The sequence below is a fragment of the Peromyscus maniculatus genome, chromosome 6, assembly GCF_049852395.1.
Source record: "Peromyscus maniculatus bairdii isolate BWxNUB_F1_BW_parent chromosome 6, HU_Pman_BW_mat_3.1, whole genome shotgun sequence".
NCBI classification, from domain to species: domain Eukaryota; kingdom Metazoa; phylum Chordata; class Mammalia; order Rodentia; family Cricetidae; genus Peromyscus; species Peromyscus maniculatus.
In genome coordinates this window covers 121233402-121260853 of record NC_134857.1, presented here as the reverse complement: position 1 = coordinate 121260853, position 27452 = coordinate 121233402, and the positions used below count along the sequence as shown (strand labels likewise).

Below are 27452 nucleotides of genomic sequence, written 5' to 3'. Positions count from 1 at the left end.
TGGAATCATACAGTTTCTGGTAATAGCCTGAGACTTCAATTCTATCCTTTCTACCACTTTGGTTTTCATTTTCTCTTAACACAGTTTGTCTTCCTCCCTTTGTCTAATTTCCCCCTATACAACATAAGTGAAGCTTTGCTTTCATTTTGTCATGATTAGTATTACACTATCAGCCTTTGGCGATGATTTATTGTTGCCTAACATCACTTTTCCTACCAGGAGAGAACTAAGCCTGCAATGATTGTGCTTTCCTGAGACATACTCCTACCTTTTAGTTACAAGTGTACCTTCAGAGATGAGCAGTAAATTTACAGGGAGGGACCTCAAGTGGATCCATTTCAAGTGGCCCTAGCAAAGAGCTGAGGTTTGGAAAAGTCTGCCTGTCAGGCTGGTGTCAGCAGCTTGTGCTTGGGGAAGGGAAGGAGGGGCTTCCTATCACTGCCCAGGAACATAAGGGAGAAGAAGAAAGCCCCTGCTGGGTTGAGGAACTGTCAGTTGGACACTGAGCACACCCCTGGCATGCTGTATTGATGGGCACTGCTCTTGGAGGAGGGAAACCAGACAAGGGGGTGGGGGGAAGCATGGGTGGGCTATGGGTGTCAAAAGAATTAATTAACTCAGTGAGGTGCAAAAATGTAATGAATAGGGAAGTGATGAAGTCGGATTCATAATGGGATGAACAACAAAGAAGTTAAGACTCTCATATGCTCCCGAGATGAAGAAAGCGGTAGAAACTGAAGGCAGTTTCCACCACATATGAAAGGAGAGCATAGGTAAAAGTTAACTATATTAAACCAAAGGTCAGAAATGTCTAAATTCATACAGTCATTACTTACATAAAGGGAGGGCATCCAAAATACACAGAGTCAAATAGTAGAAAGTACACATAAACTTTATCTATGACTTTGTAGAGAAGGGCTCTAATCTATTTACGTCCTATGTGCTATCTGAGGCACTCAAGCCAACAGTCTGTACATATTAATTGCAGATGACAGGGACTTGAACTAAGAACAAAAATTAGCTACAGAAGCAGCAATTAAGTAGAAACTCAGCAAAGTTCAATGATCAGATTCTTTTTGTTGTTGTTGTTTTGAGACAGGGTTTCTCTGTGTAGCTTTGTGCCTTTCCTGGGACTTACTTGGCAGCCCAGGCTGGCCTTGAACTCACAGAGATACGCCTGGCGCTGCCTCCCGAGTGCTGGGATTAAAGGCATGCACCACCACCGCCTGGATTCTTAAAGCGTTTCAAAAGCAAACATGCAAGCAAACAAAATCTAACATGGATAAAATCACGTTAACAACTGATCAGGTCTCCATGCCCCTAGGATAAAGTTCATGAGGGGAGAAGGTGGTTTTTTTGTCAATTTGCTTTCAGGTTCTGCTGCCTATCAGTGAGAAGACTCTGCACACAGAACAGCATAGATAATTTTCATGTGAGCAAAATCATTAGCTGCCCATGCACACTTGTAGGGTAAGGTGTTCATGTGACCCCTCTCCAGAGGAGGAAACCACAGCTGCTTGCACACTTGCCTGAGGGGACAGGCCTAATGATTAGCACCATGAGATTTCACACAAAAATCATTTCGCTTCTTTCACACTGGTGTGGATGGGCTTGCTTTCCACAAGCTTAGGGACTTTTTGAAAAGATCTGCCTCCCTCCATCAACCTCTCTGTGGACATAAGGTGCCTTCTGTGAATACACACCTTTCTGTCAGGTCCTTCAGGGTGATAATCCCACCTAAGGCTCAGCTACACCTTCAAAAGCACACACATTCCCACATAACAGGCAAATTTGAAGTATTTGCAATAGTAGGTGCTCCTGACAGGGAATATCCAACTTGCTTCTTATCAAAAACTCAATTGAGAAAACACACACACACACACACACACACACACACACACACACACACACACACACACACACACACAAACGCGCGCGCCACATCCATATGGAAGCCACTCTGAAGGACGTGCTAACATTTTCCCAGACAGGCAGAGTCCATCCCCAGATTAAGTCAGAACAGCTAAATATTGTGTTTTGAGCTGAATCCTTGTGGAATTATTTTTCGAAGCGTATACTTTGGGCCCCTATCATCTACTTCCCTGGAGGATTTTAACACAAATAGTCTCTAAGTTCATTCCTACTTTTGTCTAGGGATCTTTGTGACTCAAACATATTCTTTATGAGGAAGCAGAGAGGAAGGACCCAGGCTCCTTCTAGGCATATTGTTCATGTGGATCCTAAAACTTAATGAAGTCTTTCTTTTCTTTTTATTCCCCCTTTCTTTCCTTCTTTTTTTTTTTTTGAGACAGAGTATTTACATGGACACTGCCGGCCTTGAACTCCGGAATTTCCTGTCTCAGCCTGTGAGTGCTAGAGTTTTAGACATACACCACCGCATCTGTCTACCTTTCCCCCTGGACGCTATGGAATAGCCGATTCATTATCTACTCCCAGGAAGTGTGCTTCACTATGCCACGATTTGATATTCCTACTGCCCTCCTGACTTTATATACATCACTGTTGTTCCATTGTCTTGTCACTAACTCACACCTTGGACTAGTTCTATAGGGATTTCACAAGCAGAAGAATGCTAAAGACTGCTAATATCCTGTAGTTAACAAACCCAGTAGTTTTTAAAATGGTTCTCCCTCATTATTTACATCTCAGCCACTGTCAATCACCTGCTTGATCTAGGGTACCTCTTTACCTTTTCTTTTAAAAAACTCTCATATACCATGGCTTATTTATTCTTATACATATTCATCCTTTAGTTCAAAATGACTCAGGGAACAGCCACTATATAGTACTACTGTGTCAGATACAAACTATGTGCTCACCTTATCCTTTCACATGTAGTTTAATAACAAACTAAACCAGAATTGGAATGTTTCCCATTGCCCCCTACCCCTGTTTCTTTTTGCCTTGGAAATCTATCTCCTGCTGAGACTTCATTTCTGTGTCCATGTCTGAGATCATATCCTACTTACATCAGAGCACATCTCCCTCAGAAACCTAGCTTCTCCCCTCCAGCCAGTGGCTGCATTATCTCTCCTTCATCTGCAGTGCCCAGCCCTTGTGCCTTAAACACATGCTATGTATTCCCTTTCAACACTCTGGCCAGTTAAACTATACTTTTTGTTCTGCAGTAGCTTTCACTTTTTACTCCCCTGTCTTCAAGTCTGGCATACTCCACACTCACTGCTCATCAGCCCAACCCAACCCAGAACCTTCATGAAGATGTACTATTCCTTTCCCCAGTCCATCACATCATAAGTTAGCACATCACTCTTTAAAAAGAAGTGCTAATCCTGTGTCCTTTAGCTGTTCATACACTTCCTGTGGATCCCCACTTTCACATTTGGGATTTCGGAACTGATGGCTCCCTTTGGCTGGCTGCTTGAAGGAACTACTGTGGCTTTGTGTTTTTCTCCAGGGCTCTAGAAAGTAGGAGAGGAAGAAGCCTCGGCCCAGCCTTGCAGCTCTTCACCTTCTTTGGTCAGATGCGGTTTGTCTCATCTCTGGCTCATTTAGGCCACACATCTGCCAGTCTGTGCTTTGCACAGAGCACATTCAGTAATGATAAGGCCCCATTTGTCACATTCACTATGCCACATGTAATTAAGTTCACGCCTCCCTTCAGACAACTCACATCAGCAGATGACCAGCTGGGTGCTATCCAGCTGGAAACACACCCAGTTCTGGTCGCAATGAAAGGAGTCCGAGGGAAAGAACAGTGGAGAAAAAAAATAATGCTCACAATTCTGCTGCAAATGCCTTCAAGTGGCACTCATCTCCTGATGTCCTCACCCTGACTTCTCAGAAAAAGTTTCATCTGTATTGCATAAAGATTGGAGAGGGGACTGGAAAGATGGCTCAGAGGTTAAGAACACTGGCTGTTCTTCCAAAGGTCCTGAGTTCAGTTCCCAGCAACCACGTGGTGGCTCACAACCATCTATAATGAGATCTGGTGTCGTTTCTTGGTGTGCAAAAATAAAATAAAAAGATTGGAAAGGTCTTCATTGTGTAGCAACGAGTGTATTGAAAATGTAAGACAATGAGAAGGTGGAGTGCGGTCTATGATGTACACAGGAGGGATGCCATCTTGGAAAGTGGGAGAGCTCTGGGGTCAGATGGACGTGGGTTGAATTTAGCCCTCCTCCATCACTAAGGAGACTTGATTCCCAGAGCTTTAGCTTCCTCCTTTAAAGTGGGATTCATCATAATTTACAGAGTTTTACCAAGACAGAAACATAGAAGAATCTGCAGAAGGAACATCAGGGATAGTTAGTTTTGCTACTCATTCTGAAATCCACTACCACTGTGCGTTTACAGGGAGACCACATCTGTGTCATATTAGAAAATGGGTGGTGTGAGATCGTCTCATTTATCTGAGAAGTCATCTCGTGTTCTACCTTTGGTTCACAGTCTCTGGTAGGTGTTTCTTTTTGTGTGTATGTATTCCCGTGTGGAGGCTCATCGTGGACTTTTGATGTCTCCCTCACTGCTCTATACCTTATTTTTCTCAGACAGAATCTCTCACTGAAACTGAAGCCAGTTAATCTGTCCACACTGCCTTGCTGGCAAGCCCTCAGGGTCCTCCTGTCTCTACTTTCCCAGTGCTAGGATTACGGGTGTGTGCCACTATGCCTATATGTGGGGTGCTGGGTATCAACCTTGGGCCTTCATGCTTTTGTGGCAAACAGATTACACACTAAGCCATTTCCCCACCCTACTTCTACATATTTTGTTTTGAGATCCTGAGCTTGCTCCACACACACAACTTTCTTAATGCCAATCAAGTTCAATCAAGTAACTCCCCCCTCATTACTTAAAGTCAAAGGCAATGGAACCTTAAGGCACAGGTATTTGGCCTCATCAATACTCTATTCCCTCCCCTCCATCCAAAATGTACAATCACTCTGTGACAAGAATACCCTGAAAGGATGGAAAGGAAAAACAGGGGAGAGTGGGAGAGGACCCACCATGCAGTGGCAGTATGGCTTGGGCTTTAGCTGGGGATAATGGTGATAGCGTGAATAAAGGACCCCAGGAACACTGCATGTCTCTGCAGCAGGAAGTACAAGCCAGTTCTCAGGTCCGTCAAAGGCGCTGCCCAGAACATCAAAGGCCTGGGTGGGGTGGGGGTGGGGCAGCATCTGTTTAATGTTCACCTTCGCTTAGGACAAGAGAAAACAGAATAAAATAAATCCATCTTGGAGTTTGTTCATTGCTTGTCTTGCTCCAAAAGCTGGGAGTCTGAAGGATCTATGAATGTTATTATGCACTAGAGATGAAAAAATATATTTGACATAAGTAAATACAAACCTTTTCATGCTTTTCTGTGGCTCAAATTTAAGGCATGAATGATGTGCAAGGGTTAGTGGTTTGGTTTCTTGCTATTGTTTGTTTTTAAACTTCTTAGTCTGGCTGTTGTTTGTGTAGGCGGAAGGATACTACCAGAGGGGGGAAATGTTCTGGGTCATATTGTTATAAATAACTGTGTTTCTACACAACAAAAGAGATTTTCGGTTACTGAAGTAGGGGACTAAAGAGAGCTGGCTTCCTGAGCATGAGAGTAGGGAGTCAAGTGCATGAAGATGATCACCTGGTCTGCATTTGTCACTCAGATTCTGCTCAGAGCCAGACCTGAGGATGCTTTTTCCTGGACCAACACTGATCCTTATAGAAGGAGCATCTCCATTTTCAAAACATCTTTGTTTTAAGATGCCAAGATGTCTTTGAAAGCATTATTCACCCAGGCTTCTAGTGCACTGCGCCCCTCCGCCCCCCTCGACACACAACAGGCACACAAAGAACACACTTTATGTGGGAATTAATCAAGAAAGACCATCTCCGCTGTGTCAGAAGCTAAACTGAAAATTGAATTCAGGACATCTAACCTGTTGTTATTATTTTTGCTTAAAATAGTTACATATTGATGAATAGGACACACTCTAAATAGAACCTTTGGATTCAGTATGGTTTTAATCCACACCAGGCTCATCTTGAAAGGTCGAATTATAAAAGCTAAGCATAAGAAGGCTGATGACTCTTGTGCTGGAGGAGAGTTATAAAGGGAAGAATCTGCACAAAGGCTGTGCTAGGCTGAGGTGGGAGGGGCCTATCAGGGACGGTCTTAGGCTGAGATGGGGGAGGCCTATCAGGGGTTGTGCTAGGCTGAGGTGGGAGGGGCCATGTCAGAAGCTAAGGGGTATCCACTTTTGTGACTTTTATCTCTACTATGGCTAGATTTTTGACCCAGGTCACAGGAAACCAGCATATCTATCTAAATGCACATCTCTTTGGACAATCTGTGAATCACGTTTTTGGCCGTATTTTCCTGCTAAAGGATCATATGTCCGCTCATAGAAAAGATCTCTAACATTCTATCCACACTCAAGATATGCACTATCTGAAGCTTCAACAGGCAAGAGAAGTGAAATTGGACTTTGTTTTTTATAGGTCTAGAGTCAAATGTATATCACTCAAAACAAAATATTTTTCATCTATTGTTTCTATTGTACAATTCTCCTCCAAGACATTGATAAAGTCAGACGCATCAGAAAAAAACATGTTTACCTCATAGTTTCTTTCCTGTGTACAGTCACATACATTTCGTAGACTCTCCCTTGGGGAATGGCCCCAGCGGGAATCAGCAAGCTTACTCCTGAATAGCAAAAGAAAAAAAAATTGTATAAAACCTATGAACCAAAAGGAAGTTTTTGCAACAAGCAAAAGGGAATGAGATTTTGCGCCCATGTGGCACTTGTCTTTCCATTTTCCCTAAAAACATGTAAAGGTCTATAGCTTCCCTCCCTGTTTGCTGGCCTTGCTTTTCACCACAGCTCCCTCTGAACTGGTATGGAATTACTTAAGAGAGTGATGTCATTTTAAAAGTTCGTGTTTTATTTAAGGAATAGACAGATGGTTCCACTGTTGTTTTTCCTGTAAATCGTGGAGAAACCAAAAACTGCTATTAAAATTTTAAACAGCTGCAATGATGCATTGTTTTTGATTAAAAAAAAAAGTTCCTCATGAAATTCAAAGTCAGGGAAATGCTAACCTCAGCCATATCAGAAAACATTTCCCCACCCCTGAAATATCTGGTGAGCATCAGTGTTACTCCACAGCAGAGCTAGTGATGGGAAGAATACACAACTCTAGAAAATGAACAAGAACATCTCACCCAGCTACAACAGGTCTGCGCACTTCTCATCTGTTGATGATTGGTGCCCAAGATTATTGGTATCAGCTGTGTGAGAACTGGACCTTGGATGATATTGAGACTATTTGAACTGGTGTCAGAAGATGCTGGAGATGCTGGCTTTCAAAACTGGGTGAAAATTTTTGTTTATTCAGTTTGAACAAGTTTTCAGTTGGATGTCCGTGATGGTGGTCTGTGGGCTACCCTTTTTATAACTCCAGTAGTGCTGACCAGCACTATAGAGAGTGACGTGGCTGAAGATATTTGGGTCTATCTTTTCATTCCCATGAAATGCACCTTAATTAACTGCGGTAAAATGCATAGACTGTCCTTGTGAGAACAGTATCTGGCTTTTCTATAATGTCAAGAAAAAAATGAGGATCCTTGAGTAACATGTAATGACTTGGCATGAAGTAGAATGTGCCCGATGAGACAAGGCAGAAGGAAAAGTTGCCCAAGTGGCTTTAAATCTCAGGAACATAGAATAGAGAGCTGAGGGGCTTAGGGGTGCAATTATTTGAATGTCTTGACAGAACCCTATTTGAGAAGGTGTTGAACCATGGTGTTCTTGAAATGGAAAGGGCAGCTATGGTGATAGGGAAGTTGAATGTGGTGTTAATGTAAGCTTGGCTTACGGAGGGCATGAGACTGGAACAGGAAGGCTGTGTATAAGACAATTTAAAGTCAGAATTAATTTTCCAATTAAATCATATACTGTACCTTGATCTTGCTATGGGGATGAAAAATTATAAATGTAAAAGAAAAAGAATAGTTGGAAAACAACTGTATACTCTATTGAATGAAATAATTTAAAGTTTATTTACAACATTCTAGCTACTCTGCTTCGATTTAAAAAAGACTCTGTCATAATTCACATATTGGAAAGTGGTGGGTGCAGAAACAGGAAGAAAAAGAGAATTCAGTGAGCATCATGGGAGAAAGCACTATGTTATGGATAAATGTAATTTTTAAATAACAAAGGACTAGGATATGTTTGACTACATAGTTAATGGACTATTATAAATATAATGATTTTAAAGAGCATACAAATAACATGGGAATTAATGAGAAAAGGTTAAACAATTCTTATGTAACATGATATCAGTTACATAGATATACAAAAGGGAAAATGATATTCTGTCAAATAATTTTAACTTTATTACAGGACCTTTTCAAAAGGATGGGTAAAGTGTTATCAATGCACTGAAGTAGGGAATGAATAAGAAAAACCAAAGACAGTTTCATATTCAGGCTATAGATTCCTATGGTTTTATACTTACTCATATATATATATATATGTATGTATATATACACACATGTATATACTAGTATATAATTATATCACAAACATTATATACTATGTATTAATAATAAATATAATAAAAGATATACTATATACTATATTATATGTGTAATATATTACTAATATATTATATACCATAGTTACATAATTTCATATGACAATACAATAGATCAATGAAGTCATTTCTGTTATTTTATTGAAAATATTCACAGACTTGTTGGAAAGAGGCTGTGCTTTGCAAGTTGTCTTATGTCTTATAGTTAGTTGCAAGTCTGTCAATATTACTCGAAATGAATACCAACTTTCAACACTGACAGCCACTGTTTTAAGTCCTCTATGGAAGATGATTGTGTTTTTTATTCTTTAGAATTTGCTAAACTATATATAATATACTTAAAATAAATAAAACTACAAATGTACACTAGATGAAGTTGAAATTGTAGACAATAAACCATAGACTGGAATAAATACCTTACAGATAATTTCTGATTGAATAATGTACTGAATAATTAATAAATGAAGATTCTGTGTCATTTATGTAATATTTTCTGAAATTTAGCTTCCTTGAGAAAATTGGACCAAACCAACTGACTACATTTTCTAATTAGTTTGTTTTGAACTACAGGGACTACATTGAGGGTTGATTATGCCTTCAAGGTGGTCAGTGCCAGGTCTGAACAGAAAGTGCTCAGAAGAAAGTTCTTTCTAGAGGAACTGAGTTTACAATTGATTGGATGAAGATAAATGCTTTTGTAGAAATTTGTATAAAGTAATACTTAAGATCCACTGAATGGAAACTTGAGTTAAATAACATCTAACATTTCAGGTTCGATAAAAATAAACAGAGATAAGATTTTAGAGACTCCAGTGTGATTTCAAGCTGCATCTTTGTCACTTAAAGCTTTAAGAATTACCTGAGTTAGGAATGATGAGGTGACCCCCAAGCGAGTTGAAGGTGCCAAATGCTGTGCAGGATGGGTCAGTCTGTCTCGCAAGACTCTGGTTCTTCAGGTTAAGAGCCTCATTCTCTAGCAAGGATTGGGTCATCTGGGGAGACAGCTTGGATGTGAACTCAGAGAGGTCATCCTGGGGAGTGACAGCACCTGAGGTGTTATACACTTTGATTTTCAAGTTGGGCAGTGGGTCCAGAATTGGAGAATTGGTCATTGGGATTTTGTCTGAGACGTCATGCAGAGCATAGACAGGTCCCCTGTACATGGCTGCAGCTGAAGTGAGGTCCGGGGGCACTGCCAGGAGATCTGAGTCAGAAAGAGAAAAGAATTCCATTTTTATTCTCCATTCAGACCATGCTAGATTAGTGAGAAACCACTTCACACCATTAAGGCAAAGCAAAGCTGCTCTGCTAACAGTGCAGAAGGAGAGATCAAAGGCTCTGGGAAACGGGGCAAACGTAGTGTCAGCATCTATCTTGTTATTGCCCATTGATAGGTAACCTTGCTTCTCCGATATTCTGCCTTGGGGTCTAATCATGACACGTACGGTATTCGGCCATTTCAACAGATTAGAAAGAACAATAAAAGTTACCGAGTCACTATCTGGTAATGCTTTTGCTTGTCTATGCTAAATTTGGATTCATCTGCCCATCACTGCATTAAAAGCATTATAAGAAGGACAAAAGAGACCAGAAAAATCAATGAATCAATGTAATTATTCTTTCAAATAGAAGTTAAGAAGCAGGACAGAGGTACTTGTCAGAAAAGCAAACCAGAAATGATCTGTGCATCTCATCAACTCTGACTTAAGGTACCAATATTTTCATTCTTATAATGAACAAAGCAAACCCAAATCTCTGCCTTCACTCAGCTTCTGTTCTAGCTCCACTGGAGGGCACAAATGCAACTGAATTTGAAGCTGTGCGGGCACACTGCTCACCACGTGTATAACTCATAGGGCAGAAAGCTCACTGACCTTGTCTGGCAGCCTTGATGTTCACAGGCTGAAAGCCGCCATTGAGTGCTGAGGAATCAATGATGTCAGACTCAAAGTCACGGTGGTTCTTCCGGTAGACAAACAGGGCCACTACAACAGTGATCGCCAGACAAACAGTGACAGCGATCACAATCCCAACATAGAGAGCAACATCATCTGAGTCAGGAGCAGCTGGAAAGAGAGAATGAAACATCAGACCAACTGCTTCGAGAAACTTCCCACAGAACACATATGTATTGCAGTAATTTTTCAGACATTTATTGCCATTTTTATGGGTTAATTTCAAGTCTATTTCAAAAGCTATATAAAATGACTGTGGCTTTTCAGTGGAAAATTATCTCTGATTTCTTTTTCTTTCTCACTCTGCATCAATCTACCCACTAATCTATCTCATAATTGGGCAGCATAACAGACTATTTATTGCCAGGCGTTTAAAGAAACTGGAGCCCAAACCATCTCAAACCACAGGAAATAAAAACTTTATTACTCCTTTCAGGTGAAAAAGTTTGGGAGGGTTTTTGAATTCACTTATAGTTAAAAAAAAAAACCCAACAAAACAAAACAACCCATAAACACTGTCAGAAACATCTGGTATAATTTTAATCTGTATGCGGATTGAACCAAGATGTTTTTCTAACTACCACTCAGTCATAAAACTGCTTCCTATACACTCTTCTCTCTTTCACTTAAATCAGTGTGAGAATGTGTATGGGGACCACGGAACTGTGCAATACAGCAAAGCAAGTGTACGGAGTGAACATGGTGGCTTAGAAAGGTGTGTTTTCAGAAGCCCAGATCTGGGGCAGAAACTAAAGTGAGTTCCAGCTTATGATGCAGACACAGTATTATCTCCCAGAACCCTGAGCTTGTTATGGGCCTTTGTTAGAGCTTCCCATCTAAGCTTCTTTTTACTGGAATAAACTATAGCTCTGTGATGTGTCGGAGAGGAAAAGGTCTTGGTCAATGATCAGACAGGCCAGGCTACCTCTAGGAGCAGGTAAGCATTTGACCAACACAAGGTGCCACCTACAGGAGGCTATTTTTAGGTAATGCAAAAAGAGAATTCTTATAAGTGTTGCCTGTTGCTTTGGTGGCACAAAACAGGCTTGGATAGAAATGGAAAAGGTGACAAAAACTGATTATTAAGACAAAACATAAAAAAATCAGTTTGACATTGTTAGGTCTTTATTTTAGACCCATCAGAAATAATCAGCAAAGCTAAAGCAATCTGCAGTCTCCTCACTGTAAAAGAGGTAGTTAAGCTGATGCTTCAGGTAGTCAAAAACAATTGAAAACAGCATGGTGAACTTATATACATGTATATTTGGGGGTGGTCATGGAGAGGATTTTCAAATCTGTAGGTTTTGTGATCTAAAATTTGAGAAACCTCTCTCATAAGACACAGAGCCACATGGCTTAAGTGTGGAAATAACTCATCATTTTTTCTGCCAGGAGTTCCCAGCAATTACCCACTCTCTTGTGTCCCAGTGTCTTTAATTACACTGGCAGTTTATATGAATCTACTGTTGGAAAGTGCCCTCTTTAAAAACTATCGCCCTTCCCAGTATTTCAACTTTCCCATCAAACAAGTCAAACAATATTGACAGCATCATCCCAGCATCCCAGTATTCTTCATTATGTGAACACTGCTTTCAAAATGCTGACTCTACTTTGCTGTGGGACTTTATTGGAGACCCTGTAGAAGAAATCTTAACTCCGGTCAGAATAGTATATCTAATCCTTAATATTTTACTTTACTTATTCATGATTTATAGCACAACAGATCTGCATTTTCTCAACCTTCCCTTTTTAGTATTTGAACCCTGCCCTTCATGTATCTCAGCCAATTTCATGATATGTTTTCTCAGTGATGGGGACTTGTGCTGTCAATGGTAGACTGATAGCTTTTAGAGCTGGCAGCGACTTGAAATGACCCTTTCTTCTCTTCAGCATTGAAAATCTAATTTGCTTTTCATGTTAGAATACATTAGGCTCCTATTTCCTGTGTGCACATCTGTGAGCCAGCGAAAGGCAAACTTGAACAGGGGCAATAATGTTAAAGGACTGTTTCCCAGCATAAAACCCAAACGTCAAACTTACAAGAAAATCCATATTCATTCTGGGTTCTGTGTTCGGTTGAAATGGGGTAAATGAATCCTTGAAAAGAAAAAAAAAACAATGAAACAGAAATGGAACAAAATCAAATTAATGAAGGAAAACAAAATAGGAAGCATGAAAAAATGGTTTAATTAAAGGAAAAAGGAAAAGAAACCTGCGGTCCTTTAAAATTCTGGTTGAGTCTGGAATTATGATTTTGTGCCCCCTGTTTGCTCTGGCGCCTCACTAAGAATTAATAAGTAGGCAGATTGAATTTCAGAGCAAAAACTGGTCTCGAGTCACTAACTTTGGAGTGCTTAAAGTCTTTCTTTTATTGAGCATAAACTCTAATGGATCTAATTTATTTCAGACATCCAGGGTCATTAGCATAAGGAAAATCTTTTTTCCTTATCCCTGCCATATGCTTTAATTCCCAGGACATGCTCAGACGGCTCTGAACAGTTTTCTTTTTCTTTTTTTATTTAATCATAACAGCTTGCTTTTGGCCTCACAGAACTAAAGCAGGCCTGTCGTCACTGGTCAAAGGTTAAGTACCCACTTACCCAGCTGAGCATGCTCACCTCACCAGCATCTTAGGTCCACTTTTTGGATTTTTGTTCATCGCTTGTCCCTTTCACTTAATAGGAATCCAATCAAGACTGCCTGGGGACTATATAGACTGTCAATACAATGACAACTGGGTGTTTTTTTTTATTTGAAATCATTTGAAAATATTTGGGCTAAGAGATTATAAGCTTATTTATTTTAGGACTTTAGAGGGATGTTTTACATTGGCCAGGTAATAACTAATAACCTCATCCCACTGAAAATGCTTTCTCATTTGAATGCATTCTGAGTAGGAAACCAATGAGAATGGTAGCATAACACTAAAAATGCCAACACAAAGTGGAGGGAGAGAGGCACAAAGTGGGTAAAAATGAGGACATAAAGTTTGTGAAATGAGAATGCTGTGGAAAGAAATGCCAGTTCAACTTATAACTGGCACCCAATGTTCCCTAAGATTTAATATTCTGCAGCATATGAATTAATCAAATAACGTAGCACCATTTGGATTAATCAAATGAAGATGAACATGAGCACGTGAATTAAACATTCCTAGTAATACTCAAGGGCAAAAGACTAGAGAGGAACCAGAAGAATCACAATTAATTAGTTCGAAGTGAAGGTCTGGAAGGCTTTAATGGTAAGGGTAACTCTAAATCAGGCTACAGGTCGCTCTTCTTCAGCCACGGAGCACTCCCTTCTCATCAGCTATTTACCTATTTGGGATTTAATTCCGGGGAAACGCACAATGCTACTTTAATGAAAGTGAGGCTTGCTGGAGCACAGATAGGTTTGCTCTGAATTAATATTTAATGCTTTATTTTAGAGCAATGATTGCAACCTCCTACTTGGTTTTATAAATATTATATTCCTTATCCCAGTTGTTGGAGTCCATGTATTAGTTTGGTTTTCATTTTTAAACATCTCTGTCTGGTAATAGCCTTTTTCCATGTATAGTCTGTGAACTCAATAAAAGGACACCTGGGGCAAATAGAGCCTTTAGAAACCCAAGGACTAAGGGCAAACCTAGTTTACTGCTATGAAAGGAGAGCTGAGGATGAAGCCCTTCTTTTGGAAGTAAGGTTGCTAGTCAGAGGAATGTTGAAAAACTTAGTTTTTACATGCAACAGGACAAGGATATGAGTGTAAACAGAAACTTGGAAATGTTCTGATGGTGATCTGGAAAATGTTGATAAGCACTTATAGTGGCCTGCTTAAGTGCACAGGAACTCCAAATCTCATGAGAGGAAAGCTTCAGTCCAGACACAATGACATGCTCTGAAGTATATCTCCTCCACAAAGCAGGTCCTGGTTTTCCCTGATGGCTTATTTTCCCACTTCCTGGTAAGAATCTTGTTTTTGACAGTCAAAACAAAACATAATCAAAATGTAGTTTTCATTTTATTTTCTAATGCCCCATAATTACTTAGATCTAGACCATTCAGTAATTAAATTGGTGTCATATGCTGTGATTCTGAGACTTATATTTAACACTAGGCAAAGGATTAAGAATTTCTCACTCATTCATTCAACTAGTCATTCATTCAGTAGGTGATTTTGAATTCTACTATATTTTGAGTTCTAATCTAGTTATGGTAGAAGCTTTCTCCCTGCCCATAAGGAAATAAGTAAGTAAATGACATGATAGACAAGATCATTTTAAATACCGAAAATGTTCATTAAAAATCAAGCACAAAGGATGATGACGTAGCTCAGTTGTAGAAGGCTTGCCTATGACAGGCAAAGCTGTGGATTTGATCCCCTGTATGGAATATGTATAGCATCAGGAGTGGTGAAAGACACTAGTAATCTCTATACTTGGGAGGTAGAAGCAGGCAGATAAGAAGTTCAAAGTTATCTTCAGCTACATAGCAAATTCAAGATCAGCCTGGGGTACATAAGACCTGGTTCAAAACATTGTAATCTTCACCACTGTCATCATCATCACATCATCACCATCCATAATACAGAAGGAATTCGTGGTCTGATTAGAGAGTTGAGCAGCAGCAGATCATGTAGGACTACTGGCCCACAAAGAAGTTTTGATTTTATTACTAACAAAATGAAAACTATGTGTTTGAAACATGAAACAAGTCACTTTGGATGCTCTACAGAGAGTGAACTGCAGAAGGAGCAGAGCTGCAGTATTTCAGTTACCACACAGCTGGGAGATAGCTTTTAATATATCAATATACCTAGTAAAATACTTGCATTTGAATTTGCTTTCAGCAAAACAGAATAAAAAAAAAACCCTAACTGTCTCACTCACTATTAGTTATTTCTCATAGCCAATTAGGACAAATCTAGGCAAACTGTTAGTTTCCTACATGAAAAAACCTAAATCAGAGCAATATTAAAGTGTGCTCAATGCCCCAATTTACTATGTTATGGAAACATTGATGAAGAGTTTTTGAAGGCAACTCTGAAACTGTTTCCATCCCCTCCTAAACACGTTTGCCGCTACATAAGGAAAACACCACTTAGGAGGCTGGGATGGGAGTTTGCTGCACCCTGTAAATGAGAGAACAGAGAAGCATTTTCCAGAGCTTGTTTTTATGCTCTTCCATCTGATTCACCTCTCCTGAAACAACAGGGGACATTTTCTTCAGTTAATGAGGTGGCCCTGCTGAGTGCAGTCCTAGCAATAATGAAAAATAGCAAGTCCAGCAGAACACAGTATAGAATGACTGTTTTGTAGTGCCTATTTGGAACCTAGTTCATATCTTAGGGATTTCACTTAACTTCTTTGATATTTAAAGTAAAGCCAAATGAAAGAACACCAGGGATGCTGGCCAATGTAATGAACTTGAGTTCATGGTCTTGAATTTGTCAGCCTGCTAGACTTCTATTTGAATACCAGCTCTACCATTTCTTAAGTGGTGAGATGCTAGAAAAATGACATCTTCCCCCAAGTTTCAGTATTCTGATCTGCGTAGGAGACTATAGATTCTTGTTTCCATAGCTGTAGGAAGGGAGACATTGGATTTACAAAATGCTTATAATCAATCAATAAATGGCAAACAGTTATGGCAATATCATTATGAAGCACAGTGTTGCTCTGCATTGACATGCTGAGTTCTAAGGGAACATTTTTTTTGCACAGTGAGTGTGGCCTAGTTAATGAGTGACCTAAGAGCTCTTGCCTTAATTTTAGCTCCCTGTTTACTGCAGAGCCAAGGAGCCAAGTTTCTCTGAGAAGCCATGGATGATGACCTCTTTTAAGTACTCTATACTCTTACTGTCCCCATTGAAAGGGGTTTGTGCTTAGCCTTTGTGGCTTCTGGCAACCATACAGTGACATGTTTCAGAAGCGAGTTTCCAGGAGCAGAGTGAAAATTGACACTGGCCTGATTTCTCAACTGGGAGTGCTCCATTTCTCATTGAGGGACTTAAAAGGGGGCAGAGGCGGTGGCTTTTATTCTTTGCATTCTCACAATGTTTGGGGGCTTGTTTTGGCATTTAGTAACTGAAGTCCAAGGACACTAAATGCCCTGAAATGAGATGAACATTATTGGGAACAAAATGTACTCTAAATTACAACACTCAAATTGGTATTTTCACTGTTAGAGGCAGGAGGACCTGGGCAGAATGAAGCATCCTTAGTCTCTGGGCCAGATGGAGAGCAGGCTACAAGGGAGCTACTTATAATCTATAACCTCTTAAAAGAAGAACTTTGAATTCTTAAAGGAATTTTACTTTTTAAAGACAAAGTTTTTCTAACCTGGAATACTAAAAAATAAGAGTTGGTGCTCAGGCACCAGAGAATATGTGTGGAGGTCAAAGTAAAACTTTCAGGAGACAGTTCTTTTCTTCTGCTATAGTATCTGGATGTTAGACTCAGGTCATCAGCTACTGAACCATCTTGTTGGCCCTCATCATGGAGAAAAGCTTTCAACTAACTTCTAACAACTTAAAAACAAGAGCAGGTCTTGAATGGTGTGTGCAATGCTCCTTTGGCTCCAAAAGCATCTTATAATTGCTCATGACATAATTTCAAGAGATCACATTGTCTAAGCTCTTCTAATCAAGGAGACTGTGTCCGAAAGGCTTGAAAGGATAATTCCAATAGTATCCAAGTTAAAACTCAACCAAATGAAATTTGATTTCAGCTATTCTTGTCAATCATGTTGATACCTGAGTTTTGCCTTGTCTAACCCCAGGGTGTCCCATCCGCATTTGTTTTGACTCTAGACTTGGACTGCTACAATTACCCTACCCCTTTTCTGGTTGATGGTATTTAAGTGATATGAGAAAGAAGTGACTCCTGTTTTACTCAAGGTCATCTGTTCATCCAGGGATGAGGCTGCCTTTATTTTTCCAACTGATGTGAAACTGTTTTAAAAATCAGAGTCCATGTCTAACTATCTTAAAGAGACATTTCTTTGGTTTCAAATTTCAGTAACAACATATAGTCTTTGTGTGGATGGCCAATACCAGGGATCTGCACAGTTACATGCCTGAATGTAGACTATTGGGTGGGGTTTCATTTGGGCATCGTCAGGGGCAGTGCTAGAATCTCCACTTCCCCCAAATGTGGCAACTATTCTTATTCCTCTAGTTTTTAAGAAATTGTTTGCTTTCAATAAAGTATGAATAGTAGATGATAGCAAAATGATCTTAGCTGTATAATTAAAATAATTTAATGTTAACTACTTTTATTGTATAATTAATATTTTCACACCAAAATTATTGTGATGGCTAGTTCTGATTGTCAACTTGACAGAATTTAGAGTCACCAGGGAAATAAACCTCTGGGCATATCAGTGGGGGATATTTTCGATAAGGAAGTTAAGCTGGGGAAATACCTTAATGTAGGTAGTAGCATTCTACTCACAATCTGGAGTTACTGATTCAGATGCACAGACCAGTCTCCATCTCCCCAGCCCTGGGACTACAGGCATGTGCCACTTTGTTGGGAATCAGCACCCAGGTTATTGTGTCTGCACAATATTCCCCCAGCCCCAGAAAAAAAAAAACAAATAAAACGATAAAGCAGTAAAAATCAGGCAAAAAAGCTCATATCGTAACAGGAGTAAAAATGAGAAAGGTCTGGGATTAGACAGTGGCTCCAACATTTATCTGTGGGTCTGAGGTGTGTCAGTAGTTTCTAGTCAATGTTTCAACTTCTTGCTTTGCATAATAGAACAGTTATTAGGGATAGTCAAAGGATCTATCTATGAAGTTATTTTTTTTCTATTTTTGAGTATTAATTAAATTGAACTCAAGTCATTTTTGACTCTATTTAGTCTCGTCCAACATTGAAGAGTACAGTTGGGAACAATTTCAGCTACAGCCTAACAGTGCATCATTATGTGGAAACAGAATAGAATTAAAATTAAAACTGAAATTCCTTTAACTATAAAAACATAATTTTATGCCCTCTAAATTTTAAGAACTCCTGATACAGACTTAGAAAATATTTTAAAGGAAAGTATGTATGTAGATGCTGTGGGAATTATAACTCTTTGCATTTGGAACCAAGCTAGTCAAAATGGAGATGCTATGGTTTTGTAAGGATTCTTGCTTGCCTTCATGGTTTACTCACTGTTGAATAATATGGCATTGTTTGCATGACCTTAACATGTATATACTGACTTGAGGATGCTTCAAGACCTTTAGAAAAGGAGATCATTTCTTTTCTGAGAGGATGACATTATGATGCTGTAGTTACACATCATAATTCAATAGTTCACAAGTGTGTTAGCTGTGGTTTTTTTTTTTTTTTGCAAGTTTGTGGCTCTTCTGTTTTATTTTTTTCTTCTGTTTGAGACAAGATCTTACTGTGTGGTATATTATGGTCTGGAACTCACTAGGTAGCCTCAGCTACCTGACTTTTCTTGCCTTACCCTCCCATGTGCTAGGATTATAGACATGAGCCACCACACCTGGCTCAAGCTAATGTTTTCAAATCACCAAATTTTAGTTAGTTTCAGTTTTATTTATCTATTTGACATACACTCACTAGAAAACTTCCTAAGACTCTTTTTCATTTAAGGTCTGATCATTAGAAGAATCTGCTCCATGTAGACTTGCCCTTTTCCTTGACCTGGCTGCCTGGTCCGTTTGCCAGTGATTGCACACCAACCTAACATGCAAATTTTCTTGTTAATTCTCAAGAGTAACTCAGAAGTAAACATACCCAGGTTCTTTTTTGTTCCCCTTCCAAGTCAGGGCTTATTTTGTAAACCCATCAGAGCACTAATGATGTCAAAGGTCAGGTTTGTTAAAAACACACAAGGTCGTTTATTATAATTTACCCACTCTTCTGAGAGTTTATTATCGATGGGGCTTACAGAAATCCAAGTAAATGAATGTGTAAAATTTAAGACATAACAACAAAAATGGGAAAGAACATTTTCTTTCATGACGTCAGTCATCTGAGGTTACTCTGGCTATCTGTCGCTCCATCTTTTAGAGGACACTGGCCATGCCACACTAAGTTGGTTCATGACTTTATTTGTAACAGTTGCTAAGCACACCTTCTGAAAACAAATAGTAGATGTAAAACAACCCACCAGGGAAAAGGTCTTATCTCAGGGCTCACAGTGCCTACAGCATAAATACCTGAAATTCATCACAGTTCACAGTCCAGCTTAAGCATCAGTTGCTCAATTGCTTTTATGATGGAGAATCCAAAACCATCAATGTTTTAAAAGAAGAAGCCGGGCGTGGTGGCGCACGCCTTTAATCCCAGCACTCGGGAGGCAGAGGCAGGCGGATCTTTGTGAGTTCGAGGCCAGCCTGGGCTACCAAGTGAGCTCCAGGAAAGGCGCAAAGCTACACAGAGAAACCCTGTCTCGAAAAAACCAAAAAAAAAAAAAAAAAAAAAAAAAAAAAAAAAAAAAAAAGAAGAATAAAACATTATTAAGTTCAGGGGTAACACTCATAAATACTCCATCACAACAAAGACCTTCAACAGAAAAAAATAAAATAATGTAGAATCCTGAGCTAAGGTGACTTAATAGGAAAGAGTATTAGCCCATCTGCGGGCTTTTGATGATAAAATAAAAATCGACCTAACACCCTTGCACTAAATCCATTTTGCCCTGCTTGTTGGTGCAGCCTAAACAGTGACATCTTTTCTGATCCCCCAGAGATGTCACTAGAGGTGAAAGCTCTTGGTTTTGTCTCCTCACACTAACCTTTTTGGACTCCATAGGTGTTCATCAGGTTTCTGCGGTCTAACATTTCTGACCACATCCTTGCTTTCAAAAGCAGGAAAATGTTTTACCAGAAAGTAGAAAGGCAGACCACACTGATTATGCTGGAGACTATTGAGGACTGTGTTGGGCAGGAAGTCCATGGACAGAATATTTATTTGCCATCTGGGACACTGCGCACATCAAGAACTATAGAAAACACAGCTATGGCATCAACTTTTAACTGCAGATACAAGTGTTCACTGTCTAACACTCACAGCCACGCATTCCTACCAAACTGCTGTGTTGACAAGAATTCTGCCAGAAAGTGACTAGCACCTTGGCAAGTGCCCACCGCAGGCAGTTATAATCACATCATTCTGAAGCTAGAGAATGATGATTTGGTAGGTAAATGATTTCCCCATGTTATAAGCACCTGGGGTTGCAGGAGCCCTGGTATGCAGTGTGTCCACACTGAAATTTACATGCAGAGAGTTCTGCTACTTCCGCTGGTGAGAACTGATGGAAGAGCTGTGTGACATGCAAATGTTTTAATGAGTAGAAAGTGCTAAATTTGCACAATGCGTAACATTTTAATTTCCCAGAGTCAGGGGGTTCACTGATACAGACACAATTCCAGGCAGTTCTTATTTGGAAATTGCAATTTAAAATTTGTCTTCCGTTGCAAGAACTCTCTTTAGTAAGAAGTAATTCTAAGTTCACATTTGAACTCTTACACATACTAGTGTGGAAATTCAAATTTCAAATAAAATTAAAAGCTATAATCCACAGGAATGTTTGCAGGAATGTACCAATTTAATCCAGCAATACACATTCATGGACCAGAGTACATTTAGTCTTTGGATAACTATTTTCCAAAGGAAGAGAAACATGGATTAAACTATTATAAAACATTACCTGCTCTTTAAAATACCAATGTATTTCAACATAAAATCAGTTTATTTGTTGGCTTAGCATTATTTAAAGATTTCTTAAGAGCTCAGTTATTCTCTTGTTATTTGTGTGTGTGTGTGTATCTTCCTGTTTCTCTTTCTTGCTCTCTGTCATCACCTCATGCAATCCCATTTCACGGTTTTTCTTTAAATACTGGAAGCAGCTTCCTTCATGTAATTTTCAGGATAACAAAGATACTGAAATATTTTAATAGATAATCAGTACAGTAGCCCCTACAGCACTGTCTTCTGAATAGGCATTATTACATAAAACATTGAAATTTGTTGTGAGACTTATTTCTTTCTCTTATCAGAACAACTAGACATATGTTTTTATTTTCAAAATGAAAAACCCTGTCTTTGTTATTATTTTGTTTGTATTATATAATCCATGCTAGTCAATGTATCAAAATACTTTGGTATTTGAAATGATTGCATTCTTTCAAAAAAGTTAAGTGTGCCTACAAAAAGGTCCAGTTTCTTTGGAGGTTTTTTAGAGACTCTGATGCCTTTAATTACCATTGCTAATGTATTTTAGTATACCCACATCAATTCCTCAAAGTTTTAATTTGAAGGCATAATTTGTTGTCTCTAATGTAGCAACTGCTTGTTTTATTTAGGTCAATAAAGTTAGGTCCTCTCTGTCTGTCTCTGACTCTGTTTCTCTATCTCTATTTTAGTCTCTCTCTCTCTCTCTCTCTCTCTCTCTCTCTCTCTCTCTCTCTCTCTCTCTGTGTATAACTTCTTAAAAATGAGATGTCAGGGTTGCCTAAATTTTTATTTTATTTTATTTTTTAAAATAATTTTATTTAAGAATTTTTTTTATTCATTTAACTTACCAATCATAGATCCCCCTCTTCTCTTCTCCCGCCCCTCCAGCCTCCCCTCCCAACCCACCCCCCATTCCTTCCTTCCTAAATTTAGTGGAGCTTAGGTAATACCTTAAATATTTGGATCCTGTTGTACAAATGTCAGTTCATAGCATTGCACAATGAATCTGATAGATCAAACACTCTAAGAATAAGGCTGGTTGCAAACACTGGGTGATATGTGCATGACAGGCAACTGGGAAATAATGGAAAACCACTATTCAATTCCAAATCCCCATGTCTTCAAAACACTTGATTTACTAGCTTTTAGTATCTCTAGCCAACCTGGGTTTTCAACAACTAAACTTTTCTTTTTTTTCTAGTATTTTATTAAATACTATCATTAACAATCTAATTCGAATCAACATGACGAAGATCTCATGATAAACCAGCAATATTGCTATATCTCAAATTCAGAGTAACCACTGTCAGATCATGCTGGGACACTATCCTTTCCTCAACATTTCTTTTTGAAAATGTAGTTTATAACTAGAAACATAATGAAATACCAAGTAAAATGAATGTGCAGAACAAAAATCATATAGAAAAAGAAAAAAGTACTTATAGTCTCATAAGCCCAGGGAAAGTATAATTTTCAACAATAATTTGCTAAGCTAATTTTATAAAGTTATAGAAAAATGCATATATAAATCCAAAACCTGCCTTGTTGGGTTTGGATCATGAAAGTATTTTAGTGCATGCATCATTATGTATTTCTTTTGCTTTTCTTTCAGTCTTTTTTTTGTTTTTCAAGACAAGGTTTCTCTGTGTTTCCTTGGCTGTCTTGGAACTAGCTCTGTAGACCAGGCTGGCCTCCAAGTCACAGAGATCCACCTGCCTCTTCCCCCTGAGTACTGGGATTAATTGTGTGCACCACTACCACCCTGTGATTATGTATTGCTTCACCACTGCACTTTTAAAAATTATCTTTATGACCATGAGTGCTCAGCTTTGGTGAGACAAGTGTTTCAGCTGCCTGACTTCCAAGAAACAGCAATGTGAGAGCCAGAGCGTGGGGAAGAGCGTTGTCTTCCAGACATGGCAAGGCTGCTGTACATACGAGTTCATAGCAGATGTGCTGTTATCTGAACACATACAATCAGAATAGTTCAAACTTCCAACACGGAGGAGGGGCTCCGAGGTGCCACCCTTGGCTTAAGAGCTATTGGAAGTTTTTGGATGCTGGGAAGTGAGAATTACTTTTCTTTGGTTTGTGGCTACTGGTACTTTGCCACAGTGAATGATCCCACACACGTGTGTGAGTAGCCACTAATTAGGCTCAATGATTTTACACACACATACACAAAACTTTGGCAATGAGGTGTTGAGGGGAGTTAGAGGAAGGATAAGGCCAGGGTATTTCGTATAGACATAAAATAGTCAAAGAATAAAAAATGGGCTTTATAAAAGTAAAAGCAATATAAACAAATGAAAATCTATAGATAAACATGTATATATATATGTAGCATTTATACTAATTAATTGAAATCTGTTAATTCAAGTGAGTTTGGTGGGTTAAAGGATATTGTAATTTTGAGAATTCTTTTCCTGAAATAATTTTGAAGACCTGAATATCTACTAGTAAAATACAAGTCTCTACTACAAATGCATCAAAATTTAGCATAATTACCAATTCAAAATATTAGGTACTTTTATAACTGATCCTCAAAACCGTGTGTGTGTATGTGTATATGTGTGTTACACGTGTGTGTCCATGTTTGTTCCCTGTGAGAGTATTTGCAGAGATCAGAAGTCAACACTGAACAATCTCTGTTGTCAACTTTAATATCTGGGACAGTGTCTCTTTGTTAAGACTTCTTATGAAACCAACATAGCTTGGTAAACATTTGAAAATTACTTCAAATGGAAATTAAATATTTTAAAACTATAGAGCCCAAGCAAATTAACTTTATAAATTAGAACTACGAATTGAACAATAACTGATATGTACTTAGGCAAAATGAGAAATGGAACTAAATGATGGTCAAAACAGATAATCAAAGATTTTAGTCAGCTATTTAAAATAGACATTGTAAGTTCCATGTCTTAATTTTTAATCTTTCTCAGTATGGTTTAAGTATTGAACACAGCAAAATCATAAAACTGGATTTCTTTCCATAGGTTTTAAATTTCCATTGACAAAGTGAGTTTAGTTCACTTATATTGTATTTCTTGAAATGTATATATTTCTTTCTATCATCTTGCTTATTGTTGATATTTACCATGGCCTTTCTTTTTCCCTATATTCCTACCCTTAAATTTTTTTTACCTTAGTTTATATATTCAATTCATACATTTGTAGACAGTCTTACCATTATATGTGGATCACTTGAATCAATGAAATGTAATGTGAAAAACATTACTATTTGCTTCCAGAATAATATATGGATTTTTAAAATCCTACCTTAGTTTATAACTTACTATGTTTCACAATAATATCATTTAGTTTCTCCTTAATTTTAGCTAACCCTCAACTATTCTTTATTTGATTCTATCAATTCTCAATTTCCATTTTGTGTTCACCCAGTGAGTTTTATGAGAAGCAAATGAATCCTTTGTTTCTAATTGTCTCATAATCTTTTTTAATTTCTAGATTAATAAATGTCAAATTTCCTCATGTTAATTACAAATTACCGCACTATTGTTTACATAACATACTTTTATTTCATCTGTTTCTTTCAGCTCTATTTGATGTGCATCCCAGTTTCCTGATCTTTTTCTTCACCTTTATCTATAGCTGTAGCTAATCTGATTATTTATTTTGCATGGAGTTTTAAATTTCAACCATCATGTTTAATTTTTTCAACATTCTATTTGATTTCCCCAGATATGCCCATCATTGTTACAATATCTATGCTTTTCATTGTCAAATACAGTTGTGGTTATACTTTTACTTACTATTGTCCTGAGTCCCTGTGATGGGAGTGCCAACTCTTTTCTTTTATTGTAGGTTATCCCTTACACTGGACTGTTCTCTAGGGAATTTTAAACTATTATTTCATGCAATTTTCAGGACTGGGCTTTTTTTCCTCATAGACCAATGCACTTAGATTGCAGAAGGGACCTGTCTCGTGCCTTGCTGTCTGCTATGCTGCCTCAGAAAGTGCTACAAAGATGGTAATTACATATCTTTCCATAATATATTTCAAGTGCCATCCCACAGCTGGGTATAGCATTGTGGTTTTACTACAGATTTTACTTAAACAAACACTTCACTTTCCTTTTTCCCTCTGTGATTTTCCTGTGGTTTCTTTGGGATGGTTGGCAAAAAAGTTCCACTTGTTTTTCATGGTGGGCAGCAATGAATGAATTACAGCTTTATTAAGTTCTTGCTCCAAATCTCAGGCCAATACTTTCACTAAGTTTCTGACCCCAATGCAAATCCTGACTCGCACACACTCCAAGACTCAAATCATGTCCACTTCTGCTCTTGGCCACTTTGGTGTCTCCCACACAGCCCCTTCTCCTACGGCCTTGCAGTACCTGGCAAGGTATAGATGTATAGAAATGGGTTAATTTAAGATATAAGAACAGTTAGCAAGAAGCCTGCCATGTCCATGCAGTTTATAGGCAATATAAGCACCTGAGTGATTATTTTATATGTGGATTGTGGGACTGTGGGGCTTTGTAGAACCTGGAGAGAAGCCCTCCAGCAACAAATGGCTCCCAACGGCTCGAGTTTCCACCTTAAACCTGAGAATATTTAATAACCAATTCTAAACAGAGCCAAAACCAGGTTCCTGCTTCATGTCTCATATGGGCAGCTAGACACGGCAAAACGCGGGTTTGAACACTGATGGGTTCCTGGCATGTGCGTTTGACCAGCAGTATGGCGGTAATGAGGCGTCTGCCAGCGGCACATTACACTGTGTGATAGATTTAGTCTTTACTAGTAATAATAATAATAAAAAAAGAAGTTTCTGGGCTACACGCTGCTTTGATAAAAGCATAGACCCACTATTTCTGAGACTTGATGGCTCACAGAACTGGCGGAAAACACCATGTTGGGGAGCTGAAGAGGGTGGAGCCAGCAGCCACAGTGCCTTTTCAGTCTTAGAATGCTACAGTTTAAAACAATAGGCTCACAATAAGGCTGATTCAGATAAAATAGTTTACAATGTGTGTAAAATATACATAGGCTTTAAAGAGACAAAAAAAGATAAATTAATATAAAAAAAGCCATGTAAAGATAAATATTACACAGAGAATCTGGATTGTGTTGTCTTTGGGATTTTTAACTACAAAAAACATTTGATAGAAAAAGATGTTAAATTTAACCAATATGTATATTTTAAAGGTACCTTGACTTCAAAATTTGGATGTAAGGATATGTTGCTTTGGAAAAGAGGTTCTGCTTTTGTTTCCATAGAAAGCCAGAGGCTATGGATTTGTTCCAGATTAAGATACATCAGTTTTCACCAGCCAAGACCCCCTGAAAGGTCTCTGATGACACCATGGCCCAGATAATCTAACATCCAGAGCGGTTTCAAGGCAACTGGCTCACACAATACAGCCTCATGGACTACCCCATAGGCCTAAAATTTTCTTTGCGTCCCCATAAGATACAGCGCCCCCCTCCAGCAGGGAGTAGTAAGAGATGCTACGCCCTAATTCCCAAATATACCAAGCTGGCTTTAGAGGTGGAATTGGCTCACTCCCCCTCTAAACCCCGACATATTTAAAAAAAAATGGTTAAGAGATTCTTGTGTCCCAAATCAGAAGAGCCCTCTGGTATGGGACAGAGAAAAACCAATATTTTTATTTAAAACAGGTTGATTATAAATGCGATCTCTTTCTAAAAAAGAAAAGGGGGTATGATATAGATATATAGGATATAGAGATGATAAGAAAAAGGGTAGATTAATGAACCTACTTTTAAAGAACAACTTATTTAAAATGATTTACATTGGTATATATTTTAGTTTATGTTTAAAACGTTTTACATTGGTATAAATTTTAGTTTATTGATACAAACTTAAAGTTAATTTTGTTATGCTGTATATATATTTCTATTCTTCTTTGAGGTATTATGTTTATGTAACTCATTTAAAATTGTAATGGATAATTAAGAAATAGATTAATAATTAGTCATCTATGATAATCATATTTATAGCCATGTTAGATAAGTCTTCTATGTAAACATAGATATATTTCAGATAGATAGGTAGTCTTCAAACACTTCAAAGACCAACAGAATATGGCATTTAAAATATTTTAAAAATTTAGACGTTCTGGACAGTGAGACATGTCTGCTCCTGGTAGCACTGGATTTACTTCGGAGAGGAGGATGAGCATTGAAGACACTCCATATGGAGTTTATCTTCATCTTGGCAAAGATAGCCATTTGGCCAAGAAACTGTTCTTGCCTGG

At 38.5% G+C, this 27452-nt stretch overlaps 1 protein-coding gene across 4 annotated transcripts in view; it reads right to left on the bottom strand.

Annotated features, from left to right (window-relative positions):
- Positions 1–27452, bottom strand: part of Unc5c (unc-5 netrin receptor C) — a 359603-nt gene that overhangs the window by 34383 nt on the left and 297768 nt on the right. For 2 of the 4 annotated variants that reach the window (XM_006986136.4, XM_042280012.2), the window contains exons 8-11: positions 12561–12617; positions 10440–10631; positions 9425–9769; positions 6583–6670 (exon numbers count right to left, since the gene is read on the bottom strand). In XM_006986136.4, coding sequence (XP_006986198.1) covers positions 6583–6670; positions 9425–9769; positions 10440–10631; positions 12561–12617 — 682 coding nt within the window. The remainder of the gene's footprint in view (positions 1–6582; positions 6671–9424; positions 9770–10439; positions 10632–12560; positions 12618–27452) is intronic. The other 2 variants (XM_006986137.4, XM_076575063.1) reach the window with 1 other exon arrangement.